Source organism: Plecotus auritus, assembly GCF_963455305.1.
Source record: "Plecotus auritus genome assembly, chromosome: 8".
Lineage (NCBI taxonomy): Eukaryota > Metazoa > Chordata > Mammalia > Chiroptera > Vespertilionidae > Plecotus > Plecotus auritus.
In genome coordinates this window covers 107,830,076-107,850,458 of record NC_137782.1, presented here as the reverse complement: position 1 = coordinate 107,850,458, position 20,383 = coordinate 107,830,076, and the positions used below count along the sequence as shown (strand labels likewise).

Below are 20,383 nucleotides of genomic sequence, written 5' to 3'. Positions count from 1 at the left end.
AAAGGGGCCCGGTGCTCAGAGGCCAGCGACATTGCTGGCTTTGGTTTTTCTCTGTAGCTGAAGATCAGCACGTCTAGTCAGCAGCTCCCCAATATTTTCTTGGGGGTTTCTCTTGACAACAGAGATCTGTGGGTACCATCTTTTCTCTCTTATGTGAGCAGTGTTTCTGTGGATCTGATAATGGTATCTGTATCCCTTGACACACCTCCGTGCTTGAAATTGGAATTCAGTAAGTGCTTATCGAAGAAATAAATTCAGGTCCCACATATGCAATCACTCCACCACCATAATGCACCCCTAATTATGTTAAAATATACACATTCAACAAATTGGGATGACATTATGACATGCCAGCATTTTTCTTTAGGCAGATTCAGCGTGATTTCATCCTGTCCTTTCCCTGGTTTGTCCTAATTACACCACTAATATTACTTTTCTAAAAAAATAGATTTTTATTGATTTCAGAGAGGAAGGGAGAGGGAGAGATGGAAACATCAATGATGAGAGAGAATAACTGATGGACTGTTTCCAGCACGCCCCCTATTGGAGATTAAGCCCGCAACTCCAGCATGTGCCCTTGACTGGAATGGAACCTGGGAGGGACCCTTCAGTCCGCAAGCTGACACTCTATCCACTGAGCCAAACCAGCTAGGGCTAGAATTACTTTTTTATAATAATAATAAACCCTTTATTTTTTAAAAGACATCTAGTTGATCATAGCACAGAAAAATTCAAAGGGTTTTGACTTCAACAATGTCTTAGAGATTAATCATTTTCTCTGCTGCTACTGTAACTAAAAAAGCCAACAAAACAGCCCAGAGAACTGGTCAACTTTCTTAGGGAAAGCCTTCAAAGAACTTCAAAAAGACACGGCCAAATTTAGCACAAATATTTCTTTTCATCGCAACTTTTGACTGCCCACCGCGTGCCACCAGGTGGGTTGGGTTCGGAAACCTAGCGACCACAGTGCCGCCGTCAGACTGGAGACGCACCTTTGCAGTCCCCGCGCCAGCAGCCACTCCGGGAAAACACGCCTGCAAGCGCATGCGCGCCCGCCCCTCCCAGCTACATTCTTCGAAAACCAAGGCGGAGCTGCCGCAGTGCGCATGCGGGGAGAGGAGGTGGCGGGGTGGAAGGTTGGGAGGGCGAGAGAGGGGGCGGGGGCGGAGTCACGCATGCGCAGTGGTTCTTCCAGTAGGAAACCCGGCGCGCGGAGGCGGGGCCTCGCGGGCGGCCGGGGGCAGGGCTCTCTGGGCCGCTGTTGCCGCCGCGCATTGTGCAGCAGGCGCCCCCGCGGGAGGGCCCTGGACCGGCGGGCTCCTGGGGATGGTGAGCAAGACACTCTTGCGCCTTGTGTCTGCCGTCAACCGCAGGAGGATGAAGCTGCTGCTGGGCATCGCGCTGCTCGCCTACGTCGCCTGTGAGTGAGCGCCGGTGCCGGCGGGGAAGCCTCATTCATTCCTGGGCGCCCGGCGGCGGGCGAGGGTCGGCGGGCTGTGTGCAGCCCCGGGGGGTGGCCCTGCAGCCCGGTCTCCCTCCCCGGGGGGCCTGCCTTCCTGCTTCCACCCTTTTCCGGGGGCTTCGGACTTTCGCTCTTTACATTTTTGCGGCAAAGCAGCCAGCCAACTTGGGCTAAGACCCTCGACCGGTTAGGCCCGGCGGAGAGGCCCTTGCCCCGGAGTGCAGTGACCGGGGCTTCGCGCGGCCGCCCTCCTTGGCCAGCCCCGCGCACCCCGGCCCCAGCCCATTGCCCCTAATTTCCGCTCCCCGACGCGCGGGACTGCTGTACACGTCGCCCCAAGGACTGCCGGCGATACCGGAGCGTGCCGCGCCGGGACACCCTGGGGACATGCGCCGCCGTGCCGTGTTGGTTAAGTAGGGTACAAATACTGTTGCCATTGGCATAGACCCGCTACGACTGTTTGCTCCACAGGAAAATTACTCAGCATTTAACTGTAGGGGAGCCAAGTGTTGCGGGCCCCGCCGGCCAGCGGCAGCTCCCAGGTGTGCGGGCGCGCGGTTCCCGGGGCGCGGCGGTGTGCTCTCCTGGCCGCCCTGGCCCAGCGGGCAGGCGCTTCCTTGTGTGCGGTTCTCCGCGCTGTCATCACTAAAGGTCGCACCCCAGACAGGGCAGGTGTTGATCCCTGTGTCTTCTTAGAGGCTGAAACCGTTTTTCGTTTTTGTTTTTTAATTTAAGATCAGTTCGGTGGGAATATATTTTAATTGTTGCTATTAGTACTTTATCAAGCTCCAAAAGTGGGCCAGAAATCCCTCCCAGTGTGAGTTTCGTTTGAATCCTGGCCACCAGACACACTGAAATGAAACCACCTGCTAACTAGTTTCCAAGCTCTGGTTCCGGAGGTGAGAGGGGACTCCAGAAAGTGACGTAGGTCGAGCATTGAGAAGACCCAGCCTGTCTAGTGGAGCCCAGCTGGGCGGGAGGTGGGGCTGAGGACGCTCCGCAAGGGCTTTTGGTTGCTAGGCAAGGAGGGTATTAGTAGTTTGCCAGAGAGGAAGTGTGTGGACAATTTTAAGAAAACTAGGACCCAAGGGAAAGAACACTTAAAGTTGCATAATTATTGTTTTGACAATAATAATACCAAAATTTGCTTAGGGCTTACCGTGTATGTGCAGGCATGAGTCTCTTTCATTGTCTCATTTAATTATTTCAACAGCACTAGGAAGTAGGTACATAATTACTCCCATTTTAGAAGTGAGGAAATTAAGGCCAAGAAAAATTAGGAAAATTCATGGATGGTCACACAGATGATAAGCTATGGAGAGCCAAGTTTTGAACCTAGAAAGGCCGGGGAGCTGAGGCCTAGAGCCTGTCTGCGACAGGCTCCTGTTGATTATGAGGGTTTCCAAAGTTAGACAGTGGAATTTAGAATTAATAGGGCAGGGGATCCAGGAGAGGCTTGGAAAGATACCCACCGTTCATTCAACCAGGGAATCCTACCAACTCCTTCCTGTGCTTGGTGCCAAGGGTCACTAAGGAGGGCAGAGCACCCAGGCTTTGCAAGCATTGAGTCTAGGGCAGTGGGTCTCAGATTCCAGTGTGCATCTGAGTGGTCAGGAAGTTTGCTGCCTCCTTCTTCAAGTTCCTGATTCTATAGGTCTGGGTGTGTGTTCTGAAAATTTGTATATCTAATAGCTTCAGTAGGTCAGATGGCCATAAATTAGATATAAACTGGTAGAAGGAGAGGAATGAGTAAGAGTTTATGGCAGAGACTTTTGAGTTTGAACAATCAAGCGTGTTTGTTTCACTGAGGAATTGAGGCTTGAGCTGAGAATTGAAGGATAAGTAGGGATGAATATGGAGGTGAAGAAGGAAATGTGTTCCAGAAGGAACAGCATGTGCAGAGGTCCTGTGGCAGCCAAGAGCAGGGAGTGTTCTGGGAATGTAAAACAGGGTAGTGGCTTTGGCGTGTGAAAATGAAGAATAATGATGAGGCTATTTGACTTTTTAAACTATGTGCTTCCCACCAGATGGCCTGAGCAGGCAAACCTGGGAGAGGCCTGTGCCGGCTTAAGAAGTGGGTGAATTTAGCTGTGAGGGGTTTAAGACGAGGGCAGAGGCAGTGGTACTAAAGAGCTGGGGTGGTATAGCTGAGACACTTTGCAGGAAAAGTATTACAGAACTCCTGATAGTGTTGAAGAACACTGTAAATGTCTTAAGTTAACAGTGACTTCTGTGATTTTTAGTGTCCACTTTTTCTTATTAATAATTTTATCAGTCCATTATGAGTAAAATCTCACCTGTGTTGACAAAACTGTCCATACTCCCAAATTATACACATTGTTGTCCCTGTTAGCCAGCTCCCTTCTAGAAATGCTCTCCCTGTTCCTCTCTCAGGTTCTACTCATCTTTCTCACTCCACCTCTTCTGGCTTTTGCCTCCCCGTCCCGCAATCCTTTGTGCCTCCTGGGGCCCAGGCTCCCTTCTTGCTACCACATAACTCTCTACCATGCTCAGGATGGTGAGCATATGCCCACTTGATTGCACTTGAGTTCTTTTCCAGGCTTATGTTTTCTTAATAACTTACCAGAACTTGAGGACGGGGATTGTGTGTCTTGCATTTTTCAGCCTTGTGGCATTTAGATCAGTGCTATTAGGTCATTGGAAGAGCTCTGAGGTGTGACTGTTTGAAAATCTGGCCCACCTACGAGGTAGATCCCTTGGCAGAGACTCAGCTCTAGTTACTTTTTTTTTTTTTTACTTTTTTTTTTTTTTAAAACATGCACATAGTTTAAAAAGTCAAATAGCCTCTACAGGCGTTAGGCAAAACAGAGTTCCCTGCCACTACTTTCCCCTCCGCAGAGGCAAGCACTTGGCTTCTAGCTGATTATTTTGGTATTTCTCTTTGTGCCATGGAATGCTCTCCCTCTTGAGTTTTCATTTGTAGATATTTATTACCTTGTGATTTTCTTGGTTGAAAGGTGATTGTTTACCTTCTTTTTCTGTGCTCCCATGCTCGTTACGGCCCCGCCCCCCCTTCCCCATGTATGTGTGTTGGGATTTTGGGGAGATCAACATTTAACATTCATGTGTGTGACTGAAAGCCATTCATAGTGAGTCATGCTGTACTTTTTGATTTCCTTGGAGCTAATGGTTTTTGGTGCTTTTTAAAATTACTTTGCTTTTGAGGTGCTACTGCTGCTTCAATTCCAAACGCTTTGTTGGTTGCTTGTATCTTCCTGCAGGATGCTCAGAAACAGCAGGGCCTCTTCCTAAAAAAGGGCCCCAGCTTTCAGACGTGCTCTGCCCATCACACATTTCCTCTCTCCTGACTTCCTTTTCCATATGTCACACTTACTTCACAGATATGCTCAGGATGAGCTTTTGGAGACTTAATTCTAGAAAGGGTTCCTTCAGGATTTTACAGGCATTCTTCCATTCCTTTCTGGGTTTCTCGTGTTGATGAGGAGTGTCAGGCCAGTCCCTTGCTGTGGGATTTGCATGTTTTTCTGGAGGATTGCAGGATCTTTTTGCCCATCACCACATTTTTCCAGATCTCTGACCCTTGGCCTTTCCTCACTCCTGGAGTTTGGTGGCTTCATGTAATCACCGTGCCCAGGGCTGGGTGGTGCCCACTTCACTACTGGGCCCAGAAGTTGGGAAGGCAAGTTTCTCCATGGCACTTGTAAACTAACTAGAGGCCTGTTGCATGAAGAGATTTGTGCAATAGGCCTTCCTTCCCTTGGCTTCCAGTACCGGTTTTCCTCCGGCAACCGGGACCCAGGCCTTCGCTCCGGCCAGAGACTGCCTTCTTCGTCTTCTTCGCTGCAGACTCCCGGAGTCTGCAGTCTTGTCTTCAATGCGGCACTCCGCTCCTATAGATCCCCCCCCTCTGTAGATCCCCCCCCCCAATAGCAGGCGTCCTGCCCCACCTGGCCACTCCATGCCTGGAGCAGCTGGGCGGTGGCCATCTTTGGCCTTCTAATTTGCATACTCACTCTGATTGGTTGTGGGTGTAGCAGAGGTATGGTCAGTTTACATGTTTGTCTATTATTACTGTGTTTCCCCGAAAATAAAACATCCTCCAAAAATAAGACCTACTTACAGGTTTCCCTCTGAGTGAAATATAAGGCATCCCCCGAAAATAAGGCCCCAGGCTCTGTCTCAGAATGAAAATTAATTTATCGTAAACTGGTCGCTAGGGCCGCCCCAACTGGCGTCTAGCAACCAGTGACATTACCTGGAGTCCTGACGTCACTGCTGTGTGGAGGCGGAGTGGAGGTCGGAGTGAGCGGTGAGCGCAGGGCGGGAGAGAGGAGGAGACTTTCGCAGATGCGTGTAGAAGAACAGGAGGATTAGAGCGGACGGGACGACGCGAAGGTGGTGAGTGCTGGTCTGTCTCTGGTGACACTACCTGATGCTCGCGGCCGCCTTCATGATGACTGAAGGTTCTCAGTCAGTGGCAGACCCTGCTCCAGCCCAGATCCAGGCCCCAGCAAGCCCAGTGACAGTCCCCAGGTAGGCCCCACGGGATAAATGTCTGATAAAGGAGTAGGGGGGATGTCTGGTGAAGGTGTTAGTGGCACAGAGGTGGGGGGAGGGGGATCACTTAAAATGACACAGGAGGATCAGAGGGGACAATCAAAATGACACAGGAGGATCAAAAGGGGTTACTAAAATGGTAATCCCCCTCTGATTCTCCTGTGCCATTTTGATTCCCCCCTCTGATCCCCCCTGTGTCATTTTGAGTGATCCCTCTCCCCCCACCTTGATACCCCAATTCCTTTTTTTTTTACCCCTAGAAATGAGCGCAAAAAGAAAAAGCTACTCCGTAGAGTACAAGAAAGGAATCGTGGAAGACTCTTGGGGCCAAAATCTTACTGCTTTCTGCAAAGAGAAGATGTTGAGTATCCGACTGGTCCGAAAATGGCGAGCAGAGTATGGTAACCTCATTGAACAAGTGGACAAGGGAAATGCTAAAAAGCGCAAGTGTGGATCATGTCGGCAACCATTATTTTCCGAGCTGGAAGACCTGATCTGTGAATGGGTTGTTGACAGGAGAGCAAAGGCTTTGGTTGTGAATAGGGCTCAGATTCAAGAATTTGCCCTTGCAATGGCACCACAGTTTGACATAGCCCCCGAAGACTTCAAAGCATCACAACACTGGCTGGATAATTTCCTTCAGCGAGGTGAACTGTCTTTAAGAAGATCTACAACATGGTTTAGGTTGGAAGATACTCAAGTTATTAAGCGAGCACTTGCATTCAAGTCCTTTATTGATGATGCTGACTTCTCTAAATACAATCTTTCCAACATGATTGCTATGGATGAAACTGCAGTGTTTATGGGCCAATCATCTCAAACAACAATTGAACAGCGGGGTGCCTCCTTAGCCTACATTCCCTCCACTGCTTACGAAAGTGCACGTGTTTCCTGTATTTTGGCAATTCGTCTGGATGGCACTAAAATCCCACCTTTAATCATTTCTAAGGGCAAGAAGGAAAAGATTGAACATGTTTTGGGCGTTTTTATTCCTGAAACTGAAAAAGCCTGGGCCACACAAGCAGTTATAAGGAAGTGGGTCGATTTAATGCTGCCGCTTGTTATGCGAGGGAGCCAAAGAGGTCTGCTAGTCTGGGATGCAGCCAGCACTCACCACACTAAAGACATGAAGACATTTCTTCACGAAAGAAAAATAGATCAGATAATGATTCCCGCAGGAATGACGGCCTATCTCCAGACTCTTGATATTGCAATAAACAAGCCATTCGAAGACAATTTGCGCATGGAAATTAATGACTACATTGAAAATAGAATGGAGAGAAATCAGCGTGGAAACTTTGTGAAACCTAAACTGCAAGAAGTTGTGACTTGGGTGAAGAATTCATGGGAGAAAATCACTGACAGTTGCATTGTAAATGCACTGAGAGCAGGCTACCTTGACAAGAAGTACTCATTTAAAGACAGTGCTATTGCTAAACATGGGATTTGGTCCACTGATTCTGAAAGAAATGGAGTCACAAGAAATTCACCAGGAAATTCAGGAATTGGATTGTTATGATGATGTTCCAGAAGATGATGACATGATTGTCATTGAATAAATGAGTAAATTCTTGATACTGTAGGATTCACAGTTTGTCTGGTTTGTGTTGACAACTACCGTACTACTGTACCGTATACAGGTAATAAATTTCCTTTATTTTCATTTAACAATAAATGTGTACCGTATTCTTCTTCATGGAAAAATAGGACATCCCCTGAAAATAAGACCTAGCGTGTCTTTGGGGGCAAAAATTAATATAAGACACTGTCTTATTTTCGGGGAAACACGGTAGGTAAGATGTTCCAGGTGAAAGTGCTGTGTGCAGAGCCCCTTGCCCCACTCCCTTAGTGTGAAATCAACCCAAAGAACCCCTCTTGTTGTTCTGAGCCTCTGAGGGTCCTGGACTGCTTGTCGCAGCAGCTGGGTAGGGCCTGCCCTGACAGACCTGCCCTGGTCTCCGGGGTACCTTGTGCACAGGGTGCTGGTACTTTGAGCAGTCTAGAAACTCAAATTCTTCAGATCTGTAAGTTTTCTTGAATTACTCTGGCTATTTCCTTCCCTCCATTTTATCTTTCTGGGATGTTATTGTGCTGATGCAGAATTGCCTGGTCTAGTCCGTTAATTTCCAATTTTCTCCATTTATTTATTTATTTATTTATTTATTTATTTATTTATTTATTTTTTATTAAGGTATTATATGTGTACATATCTTACCATTGCCCCCCCCCACCCCACTCCCATACATGCCCTCACCCCCCAATGTTTTGCATCCGTTGGTTACTCTTATATGCATGCATATAAGTCCTTCAGTTGATTTCTTATTTCCCCCACCTCTCCCTAACCTTACCGCTGTAATTTGACAGTCTGTTAGATGCTTTACTGCCTCTGTAACTATCTTTTTGTTCATCAGTTTATAATGTTTTTCATTATCCCCAAATGAGTGAGATCATGTGGCATTTTTCTTTCATTGCCTGGCTTATTTCACTTAGCATAATGTTCTCTAATTCCATCCAGGTGCCTACAAATGGTAGTAATTCCTTCTTTTTATGGCAGTATAGTATTCCATTGTGTAGATGTACCATAGTTTTCTGATCCAGTCATCTGCTGACGGGCACCTAGGCTGTTTCCAGATCTTAGCTATTATAAATTGTGCTGCTATGAACATAGGGGTGCATATATCCTTTCTGATTGGTGTTTCTAGTTTCTTAGGATATATTCCTAGAAGTAGGATTGCTGGGTCAAATGGGAGTTCCATTTCCAGTTTTTTGAGGAAACTCCATACTGTTCTCCACAGTGGCTGCACCAGTCTGCATTCCCACCAGCAGTGCACATCCGCATCCTCGCCAACACATGTCGTTTGTTGATTTGTTGATGATAGCCATTCTGACAGGTGTGAGATGGTACCGCATTGTCGTTTTCATTTGCATCTCTCAGATAATTAATGACTTTGAGCATGTTTTCATGTGTCTCTTGGCCTTCCTTTGTCTTCTTTCGAAAAGATTCTATTTAGGTCTGTTGCCCATTTTTTTATTGGATCATTTATCTTCCTTTTATTAAGTTGTATACGCTGCCTGTAGATGTTGGAGATTAAACCTTTATCAGTGATAACATTTGCAAATATGTTTTCCCATACAGTGGGGTTTCTTGTTGTTTTGTTGATGGTTTCTTTTGCTGTGCAAAAGCTTTTTATTTTGATGTAGTCCCATTTGTTTATTTTCTCTTTGGCTTCCATTGCCCTAGGGGCAGTATCAGTGAACAAGTTCTTTTGGCATATGTCTGAGATTTTGCTGCCTGTGGATTCCTCTAGTATTTTTATGGTTTCCCGTCTTATATTTAAGTCCTGTATCCATTTTGAGTTTATTTTTGTGTATGGTGCAAGTTGGTGATCTAGTTTCATTTTTTTGCATGTATCTGTCCAATTTTCCCAACACCATTTATTGAAGAGACTGTTTTGACTTCATTGTATGCTCATGCCTCCTTTGTCAAATATTAATTGCGCATATTGGTTTGGGTCGATACCTGGATTCTCTATTTTCTATTGATCTATATGTCTGTTTCTTGTGCCAGTACCAGGCTGTTTTGAGGACAGTGGCTTTGTAATACAGCTTGAAATCTGGTATTGAGATCCCTCCTACTTTATTCTTCTTTCTCAGGATTGCTGTGGCTATTCGGGGTCTTTTTTTATTCCAGATGAATTTTTGGAGAGTACTTTCTAGGTCTGTGAAATATGCCGTTGCTATTTTAATGGGGAGTGCATTGAATCTATAAATTGCTTTGGGTAGTATGGACATTTTAATGATGTTGATTCTACCAATCCATGAACATGGTATGTTCTTCCATCTGTTTACATCTTCCTCTATCTCTTTTTTCAGTGTCTTGTAGTTTTCCGCATATAGGTCTTTTACCTCCTTGGTTAGGTTTATTCCTAAGTATCTTAATTTTTTTGGTGCGATGGAAAATGGGATTGCTTTTTTAGTCTCTCTTTCTGTAAGTTCACTGTTGGTGTATAGAAATGCCATAGATTTCTTGGCGTTAATTTTGTATCCTGCTACATTGCCGAATTCATATATTAAGTCTGTTAGTTTTTTGATGGAGTCTTTCAGGTTTTTTATGTACAATATCATGTCATCTGCAAATAAGGACAGCTTTACTTCTTCTTTTCCAATTTGGATGCCTTTTATTTCTTCTTCTTGTCTAATTGCAATGGCTAATACTTCCAGTACTATGTCAAACAGGAGTGGTGAGAGTGGGCATTCCTGTCTTGTTCCTGTTCTTAGGGGAAATGGTGTTAGTTTTTGCCCTTTGAGTATGATGTTAACTGTGGGTTTATCATATATAGCTTTTATTATGTTTAGGTATGATCCTTCTATTCCCACCTTGTTGAGAGTTTTTATCAAGAAAGGGTGTTGGATTTTGTCAAATGCTTTTTCTGCATCAATTGATATGACTATGTGATTGTTATCTCTCAATTTGTTTATGTGATGTATCACATTTATTGATTTCCGGATATTGTACCATCCTTGTATTCCTGGGATAAACCCTACTTGGTCATGGTGTATTATCTTTCTGATGTACTGCTGGATCCGATTTGATAGAATTTTGTTGAGGATTTTGGCATCTACATTCATGAGGGATATTGGCCTGTAATTCTCCTTCATTGTGTTGTCTTTATCTGGTTTTGGTATTAGGGTGATGCTGGCTTCATAGAAGGAGCTTGGAAGTGTTCCTTCCTCTTGAATTTTTTGGAATAGTCTGAGGAGGATAGGTTTTAGTTCTTCCTTGAATGTTTGGTAAAACTCTCCTGTGAAGCCGTCTGGCCCCGGGCTTTTGTTTGCCGGAAGCTGTTTGATGACTGCTTCAATTTCTTCCATAGTTACTGGCATATTGAGCTGTTTGGATTCTTTCTGATTGAGTTTTGGAAGATTATATTTTTCTAGGAATATGTCCATTTCCTCTAGGTTGTCCAGTTTGTTGGAATACAGTTGTTCGTAGTATTTTTTAACAATCCTTTGTATTTCGGCAGGATCTGTTGTTATTTCACCTCTTTCATTTCTGATTTTGTTTATTTGGGTCCTCTCTCTTTGCTTCTTGGTGAGCCTGGCTAGAGGTTCATCAGTCTTGTTTATCCTTTCAAAGAACCAGCTCTTGGTTTTGTTGATCTTTTGTATTGTTTCTTTGGTCTCTATGTCGTTTATCTCTGCTCTGATCTTTATTATTTCCTTCCTTCTGCTTACACTGGGGTTTTTTTGTTGCTCTTTTTCTAGCTCTTTGAGTTGTTGGGTTAGGTAATTTATTACCATTGTTTCTTGTTTTTTGCAGTAGGATTGTAGAGCTATGAACTTCCCTCTCAAGACTGCTTTCGCTGTGTCCCATAGATTTTGGATTGTAGTGTTTTCATTGTCATTTGATGCCATGATGTTTTTTATTTCTTCTTTGATCTCTCTGGTAACCCAGTCATGGTTTAATAGCATGCTGTTTAGTCTCCATGTGTTTGATTTCTTTGGGTTGTTTTTATTGTAGTTGATTTCCAGTTTTATGCTACTGTGGTCTGAGAAGATGCTTGATATGATTTCTATCTTCTTGAATTTGAAGAGACTTTGCCTATGTCCCAACTATGGTCTATCTTTGAAAATGACCCATGTGCACTTGAGAAGAATGTATATTTTGTGACTTTGGGGTGAAATGTTCTGAAGATGTCAATTAATTCCATCTGGTCTAGTGAGTCATTTAGGATTGATGTTTCTTTGCTGATTTTTTGTTTAGAGGATTTTTCCAATGGTGATAGTGGGGTATTAAAGTCTCCTACTATGATTGTATTGCTGTCAGTCTCTCCCTTGATATCCTCCAGGAGTTTTTTTATTTGTTTGGTTATTGGGTGCTCCTGTATTGTGTGCATATATGTTTACCAGAGTTATTTCTTCTTGTTGGATTGCTCCCTTTAGTATTATGAAGTGGCCTTCCTTATCTCTTGTTATGTCCTTCACTTGAGATCTAATTTGTCAGATATAAGTATTGCTACCCCAGCTTTTTTTTCAGTTCCATTTGCCTGGAAAATCTTTTTTCATCCCTTCACCCTCAGTCTGTGTGCGTCTTTTTTTCTGAGGTGGGTTTCTTGTAGACAGCAGATATATGGGTCGTGTTTTCTTATCCAATCCGTTACCCTATGTCTTTTGATTGGGGCATTTAATCCATTTACATTTAAAGTTATTATTGATAGGTACTTATTTGTTGCCGTTCCTATTCTTTTCCCCTGCGTTCCTTCTTCGCTTCCTATTTCTTTTCTTTTCTTTTCTTTTTTACAGCAGACCCTTTAGCATTTCTTGCATTGCTGGTTTGATGGTAATAAATTCCCTTAGTCCTTTTTTGTCTGTGAAGCTCCTGATTTCACCTTCAATTTTGATTGGTAGCCTTGCTGGGTACAGTATTCTTGGATTCAGACCCTTCCTTTGCATGACTTTGTATATTTCATTCCTTTCCCTTCTGGCCTGATGAGCTTCTGTTGAGAAATCAGTCGCTACTCTGATGGGGGTTCCTTTGTATGTAACTTTCTGTCTCTCTCTTGCCGCTTTTAAGATTCTTACTTTGTCGTTGGTGTTTGCCAATTTAATTATAATGTGCCTTGGTGTCGGTCTTTTGGGGTTCATTTTGCTTGGGACTCTGTGAGCTTCTTGGATTTGTGTGGGTTTTTTCTTCCCTATATCAGGGAAATTTTCTGTCATTATTTCTTCAAACATGTTTTCTATTACTTGCTCAGCTTCCTTTCCTTCTGGAACCCCTATTATGTGGATGTTGTTTTGTTTCGTGTTGTCCCAAAGTTCCCTTAGGCTCTCCTCCTGCCTTTTAATTTTTTCTAGAAGTTGCTCTACTTGGGTGTTTTTTCCCATCTTGTCTTCTAGCTCACTGATGCGGTCCTCTGCTTCTTCTAGTCTACTCTTGATGCTTTCTATTGAGTTCTTTACAGCAGCGATGTCATTTTTCATTTCTTCTTGGTTCTTCTTCATTTCCTCTTGGTTCTTGCTCATATTGTCGAATTTGTCTTCCATTCTTTTCAGCCACCTTATGACCATTTCTCTGAATTTTTTTTCTGGAAGGTTGCTTGCCTCCATTTCGTTTACTTCCTTTTCTGGTGATGCCTGCTTTTCTTTCATATGCGGGCTGTTTCTTTGTCTCCCCATGGTCTCTCTTCTCTGGGTGTCTGGTTATGTAGTTCTCTCTCTCCTGTGTTGATTTAAAGGCACAAAATACAGCACTACCAGGTACAACACACAAGGCACTGAACAGAAATGTATTCACGATATTAATAACCTCCAATAAAGGTGACCACCAGAGAAAGGCAAATTAGGGGATAGGAGAGAAAGAAGAATAGGATAAAGAAAGGAAGAAGAAGAAAAAAAAGGAGTGTCAAAATGAAATTGGGAAAAGGGAAAAAAAAAGTAAGAGAGACAAGAAAGAGACTAAGAGAGAAAGGGGAACAGACTATATATATGGGGATAAAACTCCAATAGAACAATCACTAATTCCAGCAAATGCCAGCAACAAGTACCTGGGGATTAATACAAACTACAACACCAACTAATATTGAGTGAGGCAAGGGAAAACAGAAGCACAAAACAAACAAAAAAATAAACAAAAGAAGAATAAGCAAAACAATCTCACAAAAAATGCATAAAAATTAGATATAATCAACATTCAAGCAAACAACAACAAAAGGACAGAGAGAAAAACAATTTTTTGGATAGTTAAGACAGCGAAGAGAGAGGTGTGTATGGACTTGGAGCAGGGGATTGGAGATTAGATATGTAAGTAGGGTGAAATTTTAACAAGGGGTAAACAGAAAGAATAGGGAAATCTAAAGCAGGAAAGGGGTAAGATAAACAGGACACCGAAAAGGGGAAGGTTAGGAAGAGAGTGATGGCATAAAGGTAGAGTTGAGATAGAGTAAAACGATGCTAAAGGAAAGATAAAAATAGAATGTAGAACAGTAATCCCAAAATAAAATGAAGAGAAAATAAAATGACACTGAAAAAAAAAAAAGATAAAATAGCAGTAGTAATAATACGGATTGAAAATAAAAATGTAATAATTAAAAAGGTAAAATCAAGTGAGGAAATAAAAATTAGTTTCTTGAGTAAAAGATGCAAAAAATAAAAATTAAAAATAAAATGTGGAGTAGTGAAGGTCATTCACTTCCTCTGTTGTTCTGTTTGGCACGCCTGTTTCTCAGTCCGGACAGTATTGCAGTTCCCTGCGTTCCACTGCTCTTCAGTGTTGTAAGCCAGTCCTGATTTTAAGCAGGCGGTGTGTCTTAATTTCTCGTATTCCTTTATTTTTGATTACACAAGAGTCAATTTGTGATTCAGCCCCTGGGTGGCAGTGTTTCTGGATTGACTTACGGGTCTATCTACGGCCTCTCTAGCTAGTGTTAGAGCCTTCTTTCCCTGTGGCACTCACTACCGGTTTGTGGGAGTGGGCTGCCTCAGAGCTGGCTCTCCGATGGTCACTCCCTGCTCCGATCCCCAGGTTCCAGAAAAACAACTTTCCCCTTCAGTCTCCCAGGGTGTCCCCAACTGGGTGATCCTATGTATTGGGCTTAGTAATCAGAAGCAAGGATTTGAAGAGGAAAAAGCCCAAGTGTGCGAACTCCGGGGCTGTGCGTAAGTCTAGGCAGCCGGCACACCCCTGAAATTCTTAGGGTGTCCCTGCACGTTAGATCAAAATGGGTTGCTTTTTAGAGAGCCCTTCTGTTAGCAGCTCTGAGGACCCCCTTCCACATTCACAGATCACGCCAGCCCCAACAGCCACGGATTTTTCTAGGCACAGACTTCCCTGGTTCTCCAGCTCCCGCAAAACGCGCGTTCCTTTCTCCGGCTGGGACCAGAGACCTCACCTTATCCCAGTCGAAATCTGACCTTTCCGTGGTGGAGTGTAGAGCTCCTCTGAACCCGTGTGTTTGCGCCAATTGGGGAGCGTTGTTCTGGGGCTCGCAGCTGTTCAGTGGGTGCCGCAGTTGTGGATTCTCAGGCTTCCGATAAGCTCCACTTTCCGGTTCAAGATGGTGCAGACTCCGCGTCCAAGCCCGCAGCTCCGGGAGGGGACCCAGCCGCAGTGGGAGCTGCCAGGTCAGGGGAACCCCGTCTAGCAGTCCCGCACCTTCTTCTGGAGTTCAGCTGTCCCCCAACTTGCCAACAAACACTCCTCGTGCGCCCCTCAGCTGTTCTTTCTTTCTGCTCCGGGACAAGGCTCGGAACAAGTCTGTCTATTCCGTCGCCATTATTCCCTCCCCAATTTCCTCCTTTTAAAAAAGTTTTGCTCTGTTTTTATGAAACTTCCTTAACTTTGTATTCTAACTCTTCTAGTGATTTAAAATTTTTGCTATCGTCTTTCACTTATAAGAGTTCTTTTATGTTTTCTGAATTTTTTAAAAAATTAAATGTCTTTGTTTTCTCTTAGTTTTTTTAAAAAAGTAAATGTCTTTGTGGTTGTATTCTTTTTGTGATAGTTTTGTTTGTTCTGTTTTCTTCTCACTGAAGAGTTTCTCCCAGGTTGCTTCTCCCTTTCTTGTTCCAGGCTTTCCTCAGCTTTCTGGTTTGCCAGGCGTCTGCTAGTGTTTGAGCTGAGGACTCGGGCGGATGGGGAGCCCTGAGCTGCCCCTTGACTGTAAGCTGTGTCACTAGAACTGGCAGAGCCTCACAACCTGAGTACCATGGGACTGTCCTCTGAGCTGTGGTGACGAGGCTCTCCCATGCCCTGCAGAACAGGGAGGCCTGGCTGCCTGCAATGTGGGAGCCCCGTCCAGTTGGACTTGGGCTCCCCATCTGAGACCTCCTATTCTGCCCTTTCCTGAGATGGAAATGCCTACCTTCTGCCGAAGCAGTAGTGTTGCAGTTTAGACAGATTTGGAAGTTAAATTTTCTGCCTTAGCTGCATTGTCACCCCATGTCCAAGTGCACCAGACATGATCATTCTCAACTCTTTCAAAGCAGCGATTCTCAACCTTTTCCCTCTCATGGCACATGTAAACTAATTACTAAAATTCTGTGGCACACCAAAAAAAATCACATTATTTTGCAGATCTGATGGGGAAAAAAGGTATAATTTTGACTCATTTGTACTGGACAGCTGTTGTTGTATTGGCTTTTGTCATTTTTTTTTATTAGACATTTTAAGGGAAAAGAGGTCAGTACCCTCCTACTAAATAGTCAGATATCGCATGATTTAAAAAAAGTCTTGTGGCTCACGGGTTGAAAATTGCTGTTTTAAGGTATAACTTGGCCTTTCCCACTACCGGTCTCTCATTCTCTTAATTCCTCTGCCTTCAGCAATCCTCTTTCATCTCCCAGCAACATTTTATTCCCCTCTTCCTGTCCACATAGATTTATACCTTAAATAACAAGAATAAAAGCTAAGTTTATTTTCTGACATTTTAATGGAGTTTAGGAGTCATTATCTTTTTTTTTTCATCTTTACATCTTGGAAACTGGAGTTGTGATACCTAGTAATATTTACCTAATTTATAGTGTATTACGGATTTGGTTGTAATGACATTGTATTTACGGTACCTTTCTATTATTCTACACATGTCACTGTTATTCCACTGAAATTTTCAGAAAAGACACAAAATTAAGCCCTGAAAACCATATAAAAGCATGATTTATGTGTGTTAGCTTTGCATTTATGATAATGCAAACTTCTCTGAGTTGGGACTTTCATTGGAGTAGTTTTGCCATCTAATCAGTCTCTCCTAAATTCACTCAGCAAACATTTACTGGCTTGCTGCCAGGGAGGAGACTCAGAGAGTTAGACACCTGGTGCCAGCAGACTCCAGGGAGAAAAGAGGGAAGAACAAGCAGACTGTAGTGTAGCTGGTGTTTCTAGACTCAGCCAGCCTCCGCAGAGCCTGTCCTTCCTCCCAACCCTCCTTGGGATCTGGGAGGGGCAACCTGGAAATTGTTTTGAACCCTCAATATTTTACTTTAAGAATTTCCATATGTATTTTCTACTGAAAGAGTAATTCAGCAAACACCCAAGGAATCTTCTGCCTAGATTTACCAGTTCTTTTTTCCACATTGGTTCTTCTCTGTTTTTATACTTTTTTCGTTGAAATGTTTGAAGACATAATGACACTTCACCTTTAAACACTTTAATGTAATCTCCCAAGGCCAAAAGCATTTTTCTACATAATCTCATCACCTTTACCATTCTCTAAAAGTTAACATAAATATCTAATATACAGTCTATATTTGAATTTTCCCCAATTGTACATAAATGTCTTTTATAGCCTTTTCTGTTTTTGTTTGTTTTTTGTTTCTAAATCTAGAATTCAGTTAAAGTTCCCACATTGCATTTGGCTGTTATGTCTCTAACTTTCCCTTGTTTCTCATGACATTTACCTTTTAAAACAAGTCCTGCTTTCTGGGTTTATGTATTTCTTATGATTAAATTCAGTTAAACTTTTTAAAACATTTTAAAAAAATTTATTTCAGAGAGAGAGGAAGGGGGGAGAGAGAGAGATGGGAGAGAAACATTGATGTGAGAGAAAAACATTGATCAGTTGCCTCCCGAATGCACCCTGACCAGGAATCAGACCCACAACCTGGGTATGAGCTCTGACTGGGAATTAAACCTGTGACCTCTTGGTGTTTAGCTGAGCCACACAGGCCAGGGATTTCCTTAAACATTTTTTATAATAATGCTTGCTGGTTTGCATTACATCAGAGTTGTCCCCCTGTTGGGTGCCTGGAAGGGCCACCACATCACTTCATTTTAAAGGCATGTTTCCCCAGTACCCAGTCAGGGTGGTCGTGGGCACATTTGCAACTTCTCTGATTCTCCAGCCAGTGTGTTCAGTGTCTGTTGACAGCCCTTGCCTGCATTGGTTTTCATACTGGGGATTACAAAGCGCTGATTTTCTCATTCTCTGAATCCTGTTTGTAGACTGGTGTTCTCCTGAAAAGAAAAGAACAACTTGTGCTTCCTCTTCTCTGACTCTATTAGTTTCCTGCGACTGCTGTAACAAGTTGCCACAGACAAGGTGGTGTTAGAACGAGAAATTGATTCTCTCCTAGTTCTGGAGGCCATGGTCTGATTCAGGTGTCCACAGGGCCATCTCCCTCCTCAGGCCCCTTCCAGGCTCCTGCTTGTTTAGCTGTGGGTACATCCTCTGGGTCACAATGCCTCCTGCTTTTCTGACTGTCACATCTCTCCTTCATCCCTTGTAAGGACACTTGTCCCTGGATTTGGGGCCTCCTGAGTGGGTAATCGAGGAGAGTGATTTTCAACCAGTGTGCCTTTAGAACATGCAGTACCTGACTGTTTAGTTAGGAACACTGATCTCTTTTCCTTAGATTGTCAAATAAAAAAAACGACAACAGGCAACACAACAGTAGCCGTTTGGTGTGAATGAATCAAAATTATACCTATTTTTTTTGTCAGGTCTGCAAAAAGTGTATTTTTTGGTGTGCTGTGGAAGTTCAGTAATTTATGTGCTCCATGAGATGAAGAAGGTTGAAAATCGCTGATGTAGGATCATCTTTTTGGAAAGGTCAGAGTTCCAGGTCTAGGAATTAGAATTGGGTGTGGGTGGGGGCACCAATCAATTTACACCCTGCCTTTTTGTTGTTGTTAATCCTCACCTGAGGATATTTTTCCATTGATTTTTTTTTTTTTTTTTTTTTTTTTTTTTTAGAGAGAGTGGAAGGGAGGGGGAGACACACAGAGAGAAACATTGATGTGAGAGGGACACATGGATTAGTTGCCTCCTGCACATGTACCAGTTCAAGCTTGCAACTGAGATATGTGCCCTTGACCAGAATCGAAGCCAAGACCCTTCATTCCATTGGTTGTTGCTCTATCCAGTGAGCCAAACCAGCTAGGAACCCCACCCTTTAAAAAATTAAAAAAAAAATCCTCATCCAAGGCTATTTCCATTGATTTTCAGAGAGAGTGGAAAGGAGAGGGGAGAGGGATAGAGACAGAAACAGAAACAGTGATGTGAGAGAGATACCAGGTATGTGCCCTTGACCGGAATTGAACCCACGACCCTTTGGTGTGCATGCCGGCATGGCCCTCCCACTCCCCCACCCTTTTATTTAAATCACTTGGGACTTTTAGTCTTTGAGCACTTACTAGTATCTTCAGATGCTTCAGGCTCATCTTGTTCTTTCCATGCCCCAAACCTGGAATCCACCATTTGTCCAAGGAGCCCTGATTTTCAGTGCAGAATGTGTTTAAAAATCAGGGTCTGAGTACTGGTGTGTCCTTTGCTACTGAGGGATCATGGCTTCCAGCTCTTCAGAGGACAGAGCCAAGAAATGAAAATATTTTTCTAATCATGAGCTTATGCCAGCCGTGGGCAAACTACGGCCCGCGGGCCGGATCCGGCTCGTTCTGCTGTTCTATCCGGCCCGCGGAGCTGAAAGAGCAGAGGGTTCTCTTGCTCTCCCCTCCGCTCCTTTACTTTGAATTTATATTAGTTCAAACAAACACTCCATCCATGCTTTTGTTCCGGCCCTCCGGTCCAGTTTAAGAACCCATTGTGGCCCTCCAGTCAAAAAGTTTGCCCACCCCTGGTTATGCTAATACCCCCAATTTAAATCTTAACACAACAAGTTTTTCCCTTCCTTTCTCTTCCCCTCCCTTCCCTTCCCTCATTCTGTATTGCTGTTTCCTCTCCCCCACAATGAAAATCTTCTGACAGCAATGAAAATTCATCCTCATTTGCTCTGTACTACCATGCAGACAAAACCAGTTCAGAATTACTAGTCAGTACCACTCCCAACAGGAAATTCAGGATTTCTTTTTGTCCTTAGAATGTATCCCACTAAGGATGTGTGGTTTAAAGTATTGTGTTCCAAAGCTACCTGAAATATTTTTTTTTATGCCTTATGCAAGCTTAGGTTCATTTTTTCTGTTTGTGTTCAGTTTCAAGATTTGCTTTTTTCTTTCTGATTGTTAACAGTGTGTCATCTATTTATAGGCATACCTCATGTCTCACTTTATTGTGCTTCACAGATGTTGTGTTTTTTACAAATTGAAGGCAAGACCTGTCCCAGGAAAAAGATTATGACTTGCTTAATTGTGAAACTTTATGCTGTGGTCTGGAACCAAATCCACAGTATCTCTGAGTTATGCCAGTACATAATTGAAAAGTCAGACTATATCCTAGTTCTAGTCAGATGCCTCTTGCTGCCATCTCTAGTTTCTCCACTCTGTTCCCATTTTTATTGGTCTATGTCAGTGGTCGGCAAACTGCGGCTCGCGAGCCACGGTTTGCCGCTCTGTTGACTAATGAGTTTGCTGACCACTCACCTAGACTCTCGATTCCAATAATTACAGTCTGTTGTTGTTCCTTGTGATTAAGCCTCTGTCCCAGTGGTCAGCAA

The 20,383-nt window shown here is 43.6% G+C and overlaps 1 protein-coding gene across 4 annotated transcripts in view; it reads left to right on the top strand.

Moving 5' to 3' along the window:
* The first annotated feature begins 1,171 nt into the window (after positions 1 to 1,171).
* The window catches only part of UXS1 (UDP-glucuronate decarboxylase 1), a 134,556-nt gene continuing 115,344 nt past the window's right edge, over positions 1,172 to 20,383 (top strand). The window contains exons 1-2 of one of the 4 annotated variants that reach the window (XM_080684075.1): positions 1,185 to 1,420; positions 6,262 to 7,664. In XM_080684075.1, coding sequence (XP_080540201.1) covers positions 6,264 to 7,520 — 1,257 coding nt within the window. In that variant the 5' untranslated portion in view covers positions 1,185 to 1,420; positions 6,262 to 6,263 and the 3' untranslated portion in view covers positions 7,521 to 7,664. Of the gene's footprint in view, positions 1,421 to 6,261; positions 7,665 to 20,383 lie in introns of those variants that run through there. The other 3 variants (XM_080684073.1, XM_080684074.1, XM_080684076.1) reach the window with 3 other exon arrangements.